The 16,139-nt window shown below is 41.5% G+C and overlaps 1 protein-coding gene across 2 annotated transcripts; it reads left to right on the top strand.

Annotated features, from left to right (window-relative positions):
• The first annotated feature begins 1,021 nt into the window (after positions 1 to 1,021).
• Positions 1,022 to 14,301, top strand: LOC112238640 (ELL-associated factor 2). 2 transcript variants are annotated; one of them, XR_006083099.1, is made up of 8 exons: positions 1,022 to 1,220; positions 1,645 to 1,739; positions 1,827 to 1,963; positions 2,168 to 2,340; positions 3,107 to 3,373; positions 9,305 to 10,467; positions 13,057 to 13,222; positions 13,703 to 14,301. XR_006083099.1 is itself a non-coding variant. In XM_024407201.2 (6 exons), exons 1-6 carry the CDS (start codon positions 1,118 to 1,120, stop codon positions 9,352 to 9,354), a joined length of 825 nt encoding a protein of 274 aa, XP_024262969.1. In that variant the 5' UTR covers positions 1,022 to 1,117; the 3' UTR covers positions 9,355 to 10,862. The 2 variants fall into 2 exon arrangements, 1 of the variants encoding a protein (XP_024262969.1); XM_024407201.2 differs by lacking the exons at positions 13,057 to 13,222; positions 13,703 to 14,301 and having other exon boundaries at positions 9,305 to 10,862.
• Positions 14,302 to 16,139: the final 1,838 nt, after the last annotated feature.

The following is a 16,139-nucleotide window of genomic DNA, read 5'->3' as shown; positions in this document are numbered from 1 at the left end:
GTATATATAGTGTAGAAGCTCCATAAATATAAAACACTTGTAAGGTTATAACACAGAGTTTCAAAACCCAGAGGCGCAACATCGTGAGACTCCCGGGAATGTTTACGAAACAGACCAGGCCGGTGTTTGGGGTTTGATAAGTCAATGAGAGAAGTGAAAGATTCTTCATTAGTTGTGAATTGTCTCAAAATCTAAACGCACAACTTAGATTTCACACAATTTCTTAAGTAGTTGAACATGTTATTACTCCAATGTTGTGAAAGTGACAATATGAAACATTTCATTTTCGTAAAAATCTACTTTATATCGAAGGAGTGTCTTTGATTTGACGGCATGCACATGTGCGGTTAGGCACGAGACGACCGTTAAGACTTTTTTATTTTTTATTATTATGAATAAAACAAACACAAAAACAGAAATATACAAAAATAGTACATAAAACTAACAGTATTACATATCAAGATACATTTTCAATTTGTATTAAAGTTTTATGGTGCGTATTGCTTTTTTGTTTTTACATTTACTGATCATTTCAAAATAATATTTCAATTCTATCTTCAATAATGTGAAGAGGGTTTTGTTCTCCGCCCACTTCATTTTATGGATAAAGAATAAACAAATGAGCTGTGAATGTTAAATCACCGTCCATTTCATTTGGATCAAAATAAAACAAAATATCAGTCTCTCCAATGAACATTAATAGTTGTTTATTTTAAAATAAAATCTTCTGACATAAGAACAAACTGATAACGTGTTTCTGCGCATGAGTTTAGCTAGCCAACGTCGCCATGACATCGTTTATAAGTGTGATCGGGGATTTCTATTGGAGAAGCAGTTTTAATCTATCTTCATACTGTACTGTACTGTACTGTACTGTTTTATGAAAACCCATGTCATGTGACATTAGCACGGAAACTACTTCCGCCTGGAATTATCCAATTGTTGATTGACAAGTCTTTGAACGAATCAAAAAACGCAAGTAGACCAGTCTGACCAATCACAACGAAGAAAGGGCAGAATTTTATCTCTTGAAGTCCATAATTCGGTCATAGATGGTATCGAATGGAGGTGGAAAGTTTAATGTTTGTTAACATATGGTTGAAACCTTTATTAGAATATGAATGGAATAACATACTCAAACTTTGATAATCTCGAACATGTTTTAAAATTAGGCGAAACATTTGAGAAACAACCAAAAGGCGCTTACCACACGGTGAGATGTAAGTGGCATTTTGATCATACTTGCTAGCTAGCTTGCTATGATAATATTAGTTAATCCCCAAAACATTTGATTCAAATTAAATAGCTAGCTACTTCGTCTAAATCGATGTCACTTTATTAAAAGTGATCTAGTGGTCCATTTAGAGTCCTTAGTTTAAACCGTACTATTACATGTTTGTACTTTTAATTGGGCTTTTGGCTAGCCGCACTTGCTTCTGGCATCCATTGATTCGTTTGAGTAGCTACAACAATAGTGGTGGCCTTGTGGCTCCATCTGTTGATGAACAATGGTAATTTCAACTTCATTTTATCAGAATGGACCAAACCAATGATGTTTTTGTGCGTAGCCTTCAGTCTGCCCATATGCTTTGCTGTGTAATTCAGTAGTTTGGAGCTCAGACTGTTCTTATCTCTTTGATCCAGATGACTTTAAACCAGCCTCCATTGACACCGCCTGTGTGGGGGAGCTGGAGGTGGGACAGGGAGAACAAGTTACTATCACACTGCCCAATCTGGAGGTAAGAATTAAGCACTTAAATTATCCCCTCCTTTAATCTCTATATCCAGTGATCAACTGATTACCTTGATTTTCCGCTTTAACCTAGGGATCCACTGCCCCTGTAACAGTCTTCAAAGGATCCAAGAGGCCTTATATGAAGGAATGTATTCTCATCGTAAACCACGATACTGGAGAGTACCGTCTGGAGAAACTCAACAGCAACATTGCCGTCAAGAAGACCAGGTGGGTGAGCAGACTACGGTCAACTTGTTTATTTGGGCAAACTGTAGCAAAACATTTTTGCAATGGAGAAACAATAAGCATTTCTTATTGGTCACTAACTCCCCATTTTGAACTGCTTCCTATCTAGATTATCTTGTCATTCTGATTTGCATTACATATTTAGTTGTTAACTATAATTGTGTGTGTGTGTGTGTTTGTTGTCAGGGCTGAAGGCAGCAGTAAGATCCAGTCTCGTATAGAGCAGCAGACCAGTCGTCTGAGCCAGCAGATGAAGACTAGTGGTAATGGTAGCAGCAGCAAGACTCCAGCAGGCTCCAAGAGCTCTCCTCCCAAAGAGAATATGTCCCCTGCCTCCCCCATGGATGACATTGAGAGAGGTATGTAGACTACAAGTAGAGCATCATGTGTAAAAGCTATCCTTCTCTCAAACCATCTACACTGAACAAAAATATAAGTCCATTTACACATGTAAAGTGTTGGTCCCATGTTAAATGAGCTGAAATACAGTGCCTTGCGAAAGTATTCGGCCCCCTTGAACTTTGCGACCTTTTGCCACATTTCAGGCTTCAAACATAAAGATATAAAACTGTATTTTTTTGTGAAGAATCAACAACAAGTGGGACACAATCATGAAGTGGAACGACATTTATTGGATATTTCAAACTTTTTTAACAAATCAAAAACTGAAAAATTGGGCGTGCAAAATTATTCAGCCCCCTTAAGTTAATACTTTGTAGCGCCACCAAAAAATACAGTTTTATATCTTTGTTTGAAGCCTGAAATGTGGCAAAAGGTCGCAAAGTTCAAGGGGGCCGAATACTTTCGCAAGGCACTGTATATATTAATATTCCAGTAATTTGACATTTGTGCTGGGGACAAGTGTTAAATCCATAGATTAGGACATCATTTATTTATTTCAATTGACTGATTTCCTGATATGACCTGACCAGTAAAATCTTTGAAATTGTTGCATGTTGGGTTTTATATTTTTGTTCTGTATATTTGTACAAATTCTAGTCCATGGTCATATAAATTAAGCAATTGCTATGTTTGTAAATCCTCTTGTGTTGTGATTCAAGGTCAGAGGTGACATCATTGTTTTCTCTGTGTGTGTGTGTGTGTGTCTGCGCGCGTGTGCTACAGAGCTAATGGCAGAGGCGCGGGTCATGGACCAGATGAGTAGTGGGGACTCGTCCTCAGACTCCCACAGCTCCTCATCCTCCAGTAGTGGGGACAGTTCCAGCGGTAGTGACTCTGAGGACGAGTCCCGGCACCCCCCTCCCCCTAGACCCCCTGGGGGTCCCCCCACAGGGCCACCACCCCACCAGGGCATGCCTGTCCTCACCACTGTCACCACCACCTCCCCACCATCACCAACTCGCAGTGGAGGACACCTATTGAGCACACTAAGTAAGTTCATCCCTATATCTTCCCGTCTCTCTCGCTCTCACTTACTCTCTGTGTCAGTCTATCTCCTCTCCTGTAAAACTCTAATAGTTCACTTAATTTCACTTTGTGACAAAACCAATTTAAATAACCAAAAATATTTTTTTATAGATTCGCTTTCTGCTCTTGGCCAACTTCGCTTGCAAAAATTCTGTCTGAATGTGTTTTCAGTAGGCCAACGGCAGGCAATAGTGTTCCTTGCCAGAACGTTGTCAGCTAATATATAATGACAGGAAAAATAGTCAGAATGGTTCTTCATTGCACTTTTTATTTGTTTAATTTTCAAAGCCTGTATTCACACATGCGTCCTAGGCCAAAATGTTGTGTGCCTTAAAATACTTATTTGCAGTGTCATTTTTGGGGGTAATTTTAATACTTATTTATTTAGTAATGTTTAGCCTATCCAAAGGTGGGTTAGTCTTTTTTTATAGGGGTCAATTTTTTTAAATTAAAAAAAAAAAAAATCCTGCTTACCGAAAGTGCTGCTTTTGGAGCTTATGTAATGCCAGTTGCGCAATTCAAGGACGCGAATAAACACTTCCACAATAACAGAAATATTAATTTCTAAGTTTAACTTGTACAGGTAACGTTTACTTCATTGGTTTGCATGGTGTTTCCGGCTGCACACAATTTGTTTTTCCTGAAGCTTTGGTCAGTTGGAGGCCAGAAAATTAAGGTTTCTTTTAACTTCCCATTTGATTATTCTATATGGCAATTGTTTCTCTCTTTCTCATTATTACCATATCATGTTTTTATGTAGGCTATTCACCAACAACAACAACTTTCTGAAATCGAACTATGTTACTGGCCTCCTAGATTCATTTGAAAGTTGATTATGACATTTTACGCAGCTTTTGGCACGCTGCGCTGCATCTACAATATACATTGTAGACCTACTCTTGCATTATGTGAATAGTAGGCTAACTCTACCTACCACATATTTATTGAAAAAGGCTATGGCAAATTGGAGTAGGTAGGTAATTTGGCATGTCTGTAATAAATAAATAAATATATATATATATATTAGATAGATAGATAGATAGATCGGACACACCTACTCCTTCAAGGGATTTTCTTTCTTTTACATTGTAGAATAATAATGAAGACTTAAACTATGAAATAACACATGTAATCATGTAGTAACCAAAAAAGTGTTAAACAAATAAAATGTAAGATTCTTCAAAGTAGCCACCTTTTGCCTTGATGACAATGTTGCACACTCTTTGCATTTTCTCAACAAGTTTCATGCACCTGGAATGCATTTCAATTAACAGGTGTGCCTTGTTAAAAGTGAATTTGTTGAATTTCTTTCCTTAATGCATTCGAGACAATCAGTTGTGTTGTGACAAGGTAGGGGTGGTATACAGAAGATATCATGGACTTGGTCTTTTACCAAATAGGACTATGGCAAGAAGAGCTCAAATAAGCAAAGAGAAATGACAGTCCATTACTTTAAGACATGAAGGTCAGTCAATCTGGAAAATTTCAAGAACTTTGAAAGTTTCTTCAAGTGCAGTTGCAAAAACCATCAAGTGCCCTGATGAAACTGGCTCTCATGAGGAGCACCACAGGAAATTAAGACCCAGAGTTACCTCTGCTGCAGAGGATAAGTTCATTAGTTACCAGCCTCAGAAATTGCAGCCCAAATAAATGCTTCACTGAGTTCAAGTAACAGACACATCTCAACATCAACTGTTCAGAGGAGACTGTGAATCAGGCCTTCATGATCGAATTGTTGCAAAGAAACCACTACTAAATTACACCAATTATAAGAAGAGACTTGCTTGGGCCAAAAACGTAGACCGGTGGAAATCTGTCCTTTGGTCTGATGAGTCCAAATTTCAGATTTTTGGTTCCAACTGCAGAGTAGGTGATTGGATGACCTCTGCCTGTGTGGTTTCTACCGTGAAGCATGAAGGTGGTGGTGTGGGGGTGCTTTGCTGGTGACACTGTCTGTGATTTATTTAGAATTCAAGGCACACTTAACCGGCATGGCTACCACAGCATTCTGCAGCGACATGCCATCCCATCTGGTTTGGGCTTATTCCCACTATCATTTGTTTTTCAACAGGACAATCACGACCAAAAACTGTGTAAGGGCTATTTGATCAAGGAGAGTGATGGAGTGCTGCATCAGATGACCTGGCCTCCACAATCACCCGACCTCAACCTAATTGAGATGGTTTGGGATAAGTTGGACCGCAGAGTGAAGGAAAAGCAGCCAACAAGTTCTCAGCATATGTGGGAACTCCTTCAAGACTGTTGGAAAAGCATTCCTCATGAAGCTGATTGAGAGAATGCCATGTGTGCGAATCTGTCAAGGCAAAGGGTGGCTACTTTGAAGATTCTTACACGGAACCCAGACCGGCTGCGCCCATGTACCATCGTGCATAAATGTATTTTGTCCCCCTACATCAAACGCGATCACGACACGCAGGTTAAAATATTTAAAAAACTCTGAACCAATGACATTAATTTGGGGACAGGTCGAAAAGTATTAAACATGTATGTCAATTTAGCTAGTTAGCTTGCACTTGCTAGCTAATTCATCCTATTTAGCTAGCTTGCTGTTACTAGCTAATTTGTCCTGGGATATAAACATTGAGTTGTTATTTTACCTGAAATGCACAAGGTCTTCCACTCTGACAATTAATCCACACACGAAACGGCCAACCGAATCGTTTCTAGTCATCTCTCCTCCTTCCAGGCTTTTTCATCTTTGAACTTGTATGGTGATTGGCATCTACACTTTTACCACGACAACCGGCAAAACATTTAGTCTTTCAATCACCCACGTGGGTATAACCAATGAGGAGATGGCACGTGGGTACCTGCTTCTATAAACCACTGAGGAGATGGGAGAGGCAGGACTTTCAGCGCGATCTGCGTCAGAAATAGAAAGGAGTTATATTTTAGCCCTTGGCACCGCAGACACTAGTTGGCGTGTGGGTGCAATAATTGAATAACATGGATTTCTAAATGTATTTTGCGGCCCACGCGACGTGTCCCATCTGGTCAGCATGTTAAATATATTTTGATTTGTTTGACACTTTTGGTTAAATGATTCCATAGGTGTTATTTCATAGTTTTGATGGCTTCACTATTATTCTATGATGTAGAAAATAGTAAAAATAAAGAGAACCTTTGAATGAGTAGGTGTGTTAACTTTTTACGTGTGTGTGTATACACTACCGTTCAAAAGTTTGGTCATTTCCTAGTTTTAGAAAGAAAAGCAAAAATGTTGTCCATTTTAAAATAACATCAAATTGATCAGAAATACAGTGTAGACATTGCTAATGTTGTAAATGTCTATGTTGTGAACGTCTACGTCTCACAAGTCCTCAACTGGTAGCTTCATTAAATAGTACCCGCAAAACACCAGTCGCTATGTCAACAGTGAAGAGGCGACTCTAGGATGCTGGCCTTCGAGGCAGAGTTTCTCTTTCCAGTGCCTGATAGGGCTTTTTCTTTTTAACTCTGCCTAGAAGGCCAGCATCCCGGAGTCGCCTCTTCATTGTTGACGTTGCGACTGGTGTTTTGCGGGTACTATTTAATGAAGCTGCCAGTTAAGGACTTGTGAGGCGTTTGTTTCTCAAACTTGACACTAATGTAGACACCAGTTTGCACTGTTCTGTGATGGGAGTAGTACACAGCATTGCATGAGATATTCAGTTTCTTGGCAATTTCTCGCCTTAATTTCTCAGAACAAGAATAGACTGGTGAGTTTCAGAAGAAAGTACTTTGTTTCTGGCCATTTTGAGCCTGTAATCCCACAAATGCTGATGCTCCAGATACTCAACTAGTCTAAAGGCCAGTTTTATTGGTTCTTTAATCGCACAACCTTTTTCAGCTGTGCTAACATAATTGCAAAAGGTTTTTCTAATGATCAATTAGCCTTTTAAAATTATAAACTTGGATTAGCTAACAAAACATGCCATTGGAACACAGGAGTGAGGGTTGCTGATAATGGGCTTCTGTATGCCTGTGTAGATATTACATAAAAATTCTGCCGTTTCCAGCTACAATAGTCATTTACAATGTATACACTGCATTTCTGATAATTTTGATGTTATTTTAATGGACAAAAAAAAAGTCAAAAGTTTTGAATGACACAAATATACATTTTCACAAAGTCTGCCTCAGTTTGTATGATGGCAATTTGCATATACTCCAGAATTATGAAGAGTGATCAGATGAATTGCAATTAATTGCAAAGTCCCTCTTTGCCATGCAAATGAACTGAATCCTCAAAAAAAACATTTCCACTGCATTTCAGCCCTGCCACAAAAGGACCAGCTGACATCACGTTAGTGATTATTTTGTTAACACAGGTGTGAGTGTTGGTGAGGACAAGGCTGGTGATCACTCTGTCATGCTGATTGAGTTCGAATAACAGACTGGAAACTTCAAAAGGAGGGTGCTGCTTGGAATCATTGTTCTTCCTCTGTCAAATATGGTTACCTGTGAGGAAACGCGTGCCATTATTGCTTTGCACAAAAAGGGCTTCACAGGCTATTGGATATTGCTGCCAGATTGCACCTAAATCAACCATTTATGGGATCATCAAGAACTTCAAGGAGAGCGGTTCTATTCTTGTGAAGAGGGCTTCAGGGCACCCAAGAAAGTCCAGCATGCGCCAGGACCGTGTCCTAAAGTTGATTCAGCTGCGGGATCGGGGCACCACCAGTACAGAGCTTGCTCAGGAATGGCAGCAGGCAGGTGTGAGTGCATCTGCACGCACAGTGAGGCGAAGACTTTTGGAGGATGGCCTGGTGTCAAGAAGGGCAGCAAAGAAGCCACTTCTCTCTAAGAAAAACATCAGGGACAGACTAATATTCTGCGAAACGTACAGGGATTGGACTGCTAAGGACTGGGGTAAAGTCATTTTCTCTGATGAATCCCCTTTCCGATTGTTTGGGGCATCTGGAAAAAAAGCTTGTCCTGAGAAGACAAGGTGAGCGCTACCATCAGTCCTGTGTCATGCCAACAGTAAAGCATCCTGAGACCATTCATGTGTGGGGTTGCTTCTCAGCCAAGGGAGTGGGCTCACTCACAATTTTGCCTAAGAACACAGCCATGAATAAAGAATGGTACCAACACATCCTCCGAGAGCAACTTCTCCCAACCATCCAGGAACATTTGTGATGAACAATGCCTTTTCCAGCATGATGGAGCACCTTGCCATAAGGCAAAAGTGATAACTAAGTGGCTCGGGGAACAAAACATTGATATTTTGGGTCCATGGCCAGGAAACTCCCCAGAGCTTAATCCCATTGAGAACTTGTGGTCAATCCTCAAGAGGCAGGTGGACAAACAAAACCCCACAAATTCTGACAAACTCCAATCATTGATTATGCAAGAATGGGCTGCCATCAGTCAGGATGTTGCCCAGAAGTTCATTGACAGCATGCCAGGGCGGATTGCAGAGGTCTTGAAAAAGAAGGGTCAACACTGCAAATATTGACTCTTTGCGTCAACTTCATGTAATTGTCAATAAAAGCCTTTGACACTTATGAAATGCTTGTAATTATACTTCAGTATAACAGTAACATCTGACAAAAATATCTAAAGACACTGAAGAAGCAAACTTTGTGGAAATTAATATTTGTGTCATTCTCAAAACTTTTGTCCACGACTGTACTATTGTCTGACACATCATGATTTCATCGCCATTGACGATGTCTGTCAAACATGGTTGATTTACGATTTATACCGTAATATCGCCCAACCCTAATGTAGGCTATACTGTACGTGTAAGACCTATACAGAACCTAGTCAGGCTAGAAGCGTGTTTTTCCAATTCTCTGTATTGTGTCATGGTATGGGGGTGTTGATGTTAAATGTACCACTTGAACTCAATGGATTTATAACTTTCCCACTTCCATCTTTTTGCAGAGAATGACCTGCAATTAAGTGAGTCTGGCAGTGAAAGTGACGATGACTGACCAGTGAGTGACCACTATAATGCTGTGGGTGTGTTCAAGAGGGCAGTCTGTGGACAGCTGCACTGACCTCCAGATGGATGGGCATCCTTTACAGTCACAACAGAAGTGGAATAAGAAGATGGAATATGGATGTGCTCTTCTTAATGCCAAACAAGACTGCACCCCTACACCTCCGGAAGCAACACCACTCCGCACCCCACCAGCATTTCAGTTTTAATGTGTCTTACTTCTATCAATAGTCTAACTTGTCTGTCTGTTAGTGCCTTTTTGACAGACATGGGCCAATAGTTGTGATCAATTCTCTTATCTACACATTTGAACTGGATTATTTTCACTGTACATTTTAGTATTTACTAGTTACTACTAGTTGGCCAGAGTGAACTGGGAACCATACTCCTGATTTGAACAGACAAGGTACTGCTGTTATCAAGGATAGCGTCAGTGTTTTATTAGTTGTATTACTTAGCCTTTCTGCTGTGAAATAATTACTCTTAAAATATAGGGAATAGGTTGAAGCAGTCATATCATTTAGTTTATTAGGAATTATCTTCAAGTTACTTTTTTTGTTTAATATATTTGGCCTAGCAACATATCAAGGTGGGGGGGTATTTGAGGAAACTATTGCACTACTTGAAATGGATTGATTTAGCCTAGTGTGGGGTACACGCAACTTAAAGATTTTGCTCAGTTTTGCTACTTAATGTATTTGAAAGATTACTTGGCTTTATAGCTTTAAACCTTCAATATTTGAATCTGACTTATGATTATTTATATTTAACATATTTACTCAAAGACCAGCAGCTTATTATATTCTATGGGCGTCAGAGCAATGGGAGTGTAGGTAAACTCCTAGTGCCTGTTGTCAGTGAGTTTTCAGAGCTGTAATTAGAACTGCTTTTCCGTTTACTACGATCTCTTCTGTTGCTATTGTTACAGGGGTGAGTCTCAAGTGCTTCGCTGATTTGATTCATCGACTCGTTCTAAAAAATGCATTGGAGAAGAAGGCTTGGGTATTAAGCTTGGATCTTCTCCATTGAATTTTAAGAGGTGATTCATCAAGGAATTCATGAGACACGTGAGGAATCCAGGAACGACTTCTGAGAAAGAGCCCAGGTCATATCTCGTATCTTGCTACTGCACCATCTCTGTAAACAGGAAATTTGTGTTTTATGTTAGAACATATGGTGCGTCGCAATCTCTCCTTTCTCCCGAAGTGTGCACTTGTTCACTTCCCTTCATGGAAGGGGTTAATTTGGATGTGCAAACCCACACTTTCATCAGCTGTCATGGAGGATGGTCTCAGCTAATCTCGCAGGTGAAGAAGCCGGATACAGAAGTCCTGGGCTGGTGTGGTTACACGTGGTCTGCAGCTGTGAGGCCTGTTGGTTGTATGGCCAAATTCTCTAAAATGACGTTGGAGTCTGCATATGATTGGGAAATTAACATTAAATTCTTTGGCAACAGCTCTGGTGGACATTCATGCAGTCAACATGCCAATTGCATGCTCACTCAAATCTTGAGCCATCTGTGGCATTGTGCTGTGTGACAAAACTGCTCATTTTAGAGTGGCTTTTTATTGTCCTCAGCACAAGGTGCACCAGTGTAATGATAATGCTGGGTAGTCTATGTTCCTTTTTCTATGTTGTGGTTATGTGTTTGGCCTGGTATGGTTCTCAATCAGAGGCAGGTGTCGTTCGTTGCCTCTGATTGAGAATCTTACTTAGGTAGCCTTTTCCCACCTGTGTTTTATGGGTGATTATTTTTACGTGTCAGTGTTTGTTCCACACGGGACTGTTTCGTGTGTTTCGTTTATACACGTTGTTATTTTGTATTTCAGTGTTCAGGCAAATAAACATCATGAACACGTCCCACGCTGCGCATTGGTCCAATATTTCCTACTCCTCCTCAGACGAGGAAGACGACAATCGTTACAGTGGGTCAGAAGTTTACATACACAAAGTTGACTGCCTTTAAACAACTTGGAAAATTCCAGAAAATGATGTCATGGCTTAGAAGCTTCTGATAGGCTAATTGACATAATTTGAGTCAATTGGAGGTCTACCTATGGAAGTATTTCAAGGCCTACCTTCAAACTCAGTGCCTCTTTGCTTGACATCATGGGAAAATCAAAAGAAATCTGGTTCATCCTTGGGAGCAATTTCCAAATGTCTGAAGGTTCCATGATCATCTGTACAAACAATGGTACGCGAGTATAAACACCATGGGACCATGCAGCCGTCATACCGCTCAGCAAGGAGACGCATTCTGTCTCCTAGAGATGAACGTACTTTGGTGCGAAAAGTGCAAATCAATCCCAGAACAACAGCAAAGGACCTTGTGAAGATGCTGGAGGAAACAGGTACAAAAGTATCCATATCCACAGTAAAGCGAGTCCTATATCGACATAACCTGAAAGGCCGCTCAGCAAGGAAGAAGCTGCTGCTCCAAAACCACCATAAAAAAGCCAGACTACGGTTTGCAACTGCACATGGGGACAAAAATCATGCTTTTTGGAGAAATGTCCTCTGGTCTGATGAAACAAAAATAGAACTGTTTGTTCATAATGATCATCGTTATGTTTGGAGGAAAAGGGGGGATGCTTGCAAGGCGAAGAACACCATCCCAACCATGAAGCGCGGGGGTGGCAGCTTCATATTGTGTGGGTGCTTTGCTGCAGGAGGGACTGGTGCACTTCACAAAATAGAGGGTGTCATGAGGAAGGAAAATTATGTGGATATATTGAAGCAACATCTCAAGACATCAGTCAGGAAGTTAAAGATTGGTCGCAAATGGGTCTTCCAAATGGACATTGACCCCAAGCATACTTCCAAAGAGTTAGACAACAAAGTGGGCTTTTTCTCCTCACTTGTACTTGATTGATGAATTAAGGTAATTAATTAGTGAAGAACTCCCTTCACATGGTTGTCTAGGAATTTTATTGAAAGGAAATCCCAAAATCCCTCAGACACTAGGCCCTCCATGGAATGAGTTTAACACCCCTGTTCTCGATCCGTACTATGGTCTTTGCTCGCATATCGCGATTGCATGATTTGACATCATCAAATTCAAATCAAATGTATTTATATAGCTTCTTACATCAGCTGATATTTCAAAGTGCTGTACAGAAACCCAGCCTAAATCCCCAAACAGCAAGCAATGCAGGTGTAGAAGCATGGTGGCTAGGAAAAGCTCCCTAGAAAGGCCAAACCGTAGGAAGAAACCTAGAGAGGAACCAGGCTATGAGGGGTGACCAGTCCTCTTCTGGCTGTGCCGGGTGGAGATTATAACAGAACATGGCCAAGATGTTCAAATGTTCATAAATGACCAGCATGGTCAAATAATAATAATCACAATAGTTGTCGAGGGTGCAACAGGTCAGCACCTCAGGAGTAAATGTCAGTTGGCTTTTCATAGCCGATCATTGCCGTCATACACTCTGTAAACTGCCATCCTGATGCTGTAATGTACCCTTTAACCTCACATAATGTCATCATACTCATGACATGGTCCTAAAGAAACAAACAAGTAATTCATAGGTTCTAACTGTGTAATTACCCTTTTTACCATGCACTTTTTAAGTAAATACCTGCTAATTTCTCTACCGGCATTGAATTTGATGCCTTTGGATATCAATAAAGTATAAATCTATCTAATCTATATACAATTAAATAAACTGCTACCGTTGTTTGTCTCTGTCCTCAGGGATCTGTTCTGTGCTGTTTGAGACCAGTATGGGCTGTCTGAATGAGGAGGTTCCTGAAGAGACCCAGAAGTTCATCCATCATCGTTCTCTTCCCCAAGTCCACCGGGCCCTACCTCTCCTTCTGGAAACATTTTGTGGCTGTCTGGGATCACCTCTTCAAAGTTGGTGAGTGATCCAGAAGCCTTGGTTTCCAGAACGAATCAAGCTATGTTTCACAATTGCGCAGAATGCTTGCATCACATTCTTCATCACGTATAGAAAATAGTTTAAAAAGTTACACAGTAAAACTTCACAACATAACACATCATCACATAGCCATGAACTTAAGTATCCTCTACTACATCTAAGCAAGTGAGGGGCGGGATGTAGGGAATATTTGGAGGGCACACACTCACTCTTTTGACATGTGAAACATGCAAATGGTACAATTTGTTGGTGTTATGTTACATCATTAACAACGACATACACATTGCACACTTTCCGATGTTGGCACTAAGACCGCTCTCAACAAGCTGTAAATGTCCATAAGCAAACAAGAAAATGCACATTCAGAGACAGTGTTTCTCGTGGCCAGTGAATTTAATGCAGGGAAACTAAAATCTGCTTTATGTCATTTTTACCTGCATGTCACCTGTGCAACTATAGGTGACAAAACCCTAGATCACCTTTACTCCACGCCTAGAAACGTACACAAGACCCTCCCTTGCTCTCCCTTTGGCAAATCAGACCATAACTCTATCCTCCTACTTACAAGCAAAAACTCAAATAGGACGGGATTTATCCGGTAACATTGAGGAATTTACCACATCAGTCACCGGCTTCATTAATAAGATCCTCGACAACATCATCCCCACAGTGACCGTACGTACATACCTCAACCAGAAGCCATGGATTACAGGCAACATCTGCACTAAGCTAAAGACTAGAGCTGCCGCTTTCAAGGAGCAGGACACTAATCTGGATGCTTAAAAGGAATCCCACTACCACCTCCAACAAGCCATCAAACAGGAAAACCATCAATACAGGACTAAGATCGAATCCTACCATGCCTGTAGCGGGGCTTGCAAACTATCACGGATTACAAAGGGAAACCAAGCCGCAAGCTGCCCAGCAACGCGAGCCTACCAGAAATGCTACATGCCTTCTATGTTCGCTTCATGGCAAGCAACACTGAACCCTGCATAAGAACATGAGCTGTTCCAGATGACTGTGTGATCTCGCTCTCTGTAGTCGATGTGAGTAAGACCTTTAAATAGGTCCCGCGGGTGTGTGCTTAGTCCCCTCCTGTCCTCCCTGTTCACCCACGACTGTGTGGCTGCGCACGACTCCAACACCATTTTCTGATGACACAATGGTGGTAGGACTGATCACCGACAACGATGAGGCAGCCTATAGGGAGGAGGTCAGAGACCTGGCAATGTGGTGCCAGGACAACAACCTTTTTCTCAATGTCAGCAAGACAAAGGAGCTTATTGTGGACTACAGGCAATGGAGGGGCGAGCACGCCCCCATCCACATCGACAGGGCTGTAGTGATCCTCAGAAAGTTCTACAGCTGCACCGTTAAGAGCATCTTGACTGGCTGCCTCACCGTTTGGTACGACAACTGCAAGGCACCTGACCGAGAGGCGCTACAGAGGGTGGTGAGTATGGCCCAGTACATGACTGGGGCCAAGCTCATTGCCACCCAGGACCTTTTATACCAAGCGGTGTCATAGGGAGGCTCCAGCCAACCAAGCCATAGACTGTTCTTGATGCTACCGCACAGCAAGCAATACCAGTGCACTGACTTTGGATCCAACATGACCCTGAACAGCATTATACCCCAAAGCCATAAGACTGCTAAACAAGACTGCTAAATAGCTAATTAAATGGCTACCTGCTGCTGCTACTGTCTATTGGCGATCCTGTTGCCTAGTAAGTTTAACCCTACCTAAATGTACATAACTACCTCTGCACATCGACTCTGTATATAGCCATGTTAATTTTTATAACTACCCCTGCACATCGACTCTGTATATAGCCATGTTCATTTTTATACCTACCCCTGCACATCGACTCTGTATATAGCCATGTTCATTTTTACTCGTTATTGTTATTCACAGGGACAACAATTGACAACTGTGGATTCTCTGCCTCTAACAGGGGCTGAGTCACTGGCTTACTGGGGCTCTCTCATGCCGTCCCTGGAAGGGGTGCGTCACCTGAGTGGGTTGATTCACTGATGTGGTCATCCTGTCTGGGTTGGCGCCCCCCCTTGGGTTGTGCCATGGCGGAGATCTTTGTGGGCTATACTCAGCCTTGTAAGTTGGTGGTTGAAGATATCCCTCTAGTGGTGTGGGGGCTATGCTTTGGCAAAGTGGGTGGGGTTATATCCTTCCTGTTTGGCCCTGTCCGGGGGTGTCCTCAGATGGGGCCACAGTGTCTCCTGATCCATCCTGTCTCAGCCTCCAGTATTTATGCTGCAGTAGTTTATGTCCTATTCGGTGTCCTGTGTGAATCTAAGTGTGCGTTCTCTAATTCTCTCTCTCGGAGGACCTGAGCCCTAGGACCATGCCCCAGGATTACCTGACATGATGACTCCTTGCTGTCCCCAGTCCACCTGGCCGTGCTGCTGCTCCAGTTTCAACTGTTCTGCCTTCTTATTATTCGAACATGCTGATCATTTATGAACATTTGAACATCTTGGCCATGTTCTGTTATAATCTCCACCTGGCACAGCCAGAAGAGGACTGGCCACCCCACATAGTCTGGTTCCTCTCTAGGTTTCTTCCTAGGTTTTGGCCTTTCTAGGGAGTTTTTCCTAGCCACCGTGCTTCTACACCTGCATTGCTTGCTGTTTGGGGTTTTAGGCTGGGTTTCTGTACAGCACTGTGAGATATCAGCTGATGTACAAAGGGCTATATAAATAAATTTGATTTGATTTATAAATTATTCGGGAGACAGGCGCAGAAATGCGTAATAGTTTTAAAAATATATATTAAAATTAAAATTGGACACAAATTACAGCGTACTGTGTAAAGACATGGGGAGGAAGACCAAGCAACTATGTAACAAAAACCAGGTTGAAACCCAAACAAAAG

The sequence above is a fragment of the Oncorhynchus tshawytscha genome, linkage group LG03, assembly GCF_018296145.1.
Source record: "Oncorhynchus tshawytscha isolate Ot180627B linkage group LG03, Otsh_v2.0, whole genome shotgun sequence".
Taxonomy (NCBI): domain Eukaryota; kingdom Metazoa; phylum Chordata; class Actinopteri; order Salmoniformes; family Salmonidae; genus Oncorhynchus; species Oncorhynchus tshawytscha.
The sequence above is the reverse complement of the archived record's forward strand: the minus strand, read 5'-3'. Positions and strand labels throughout refer to the sequence as shown.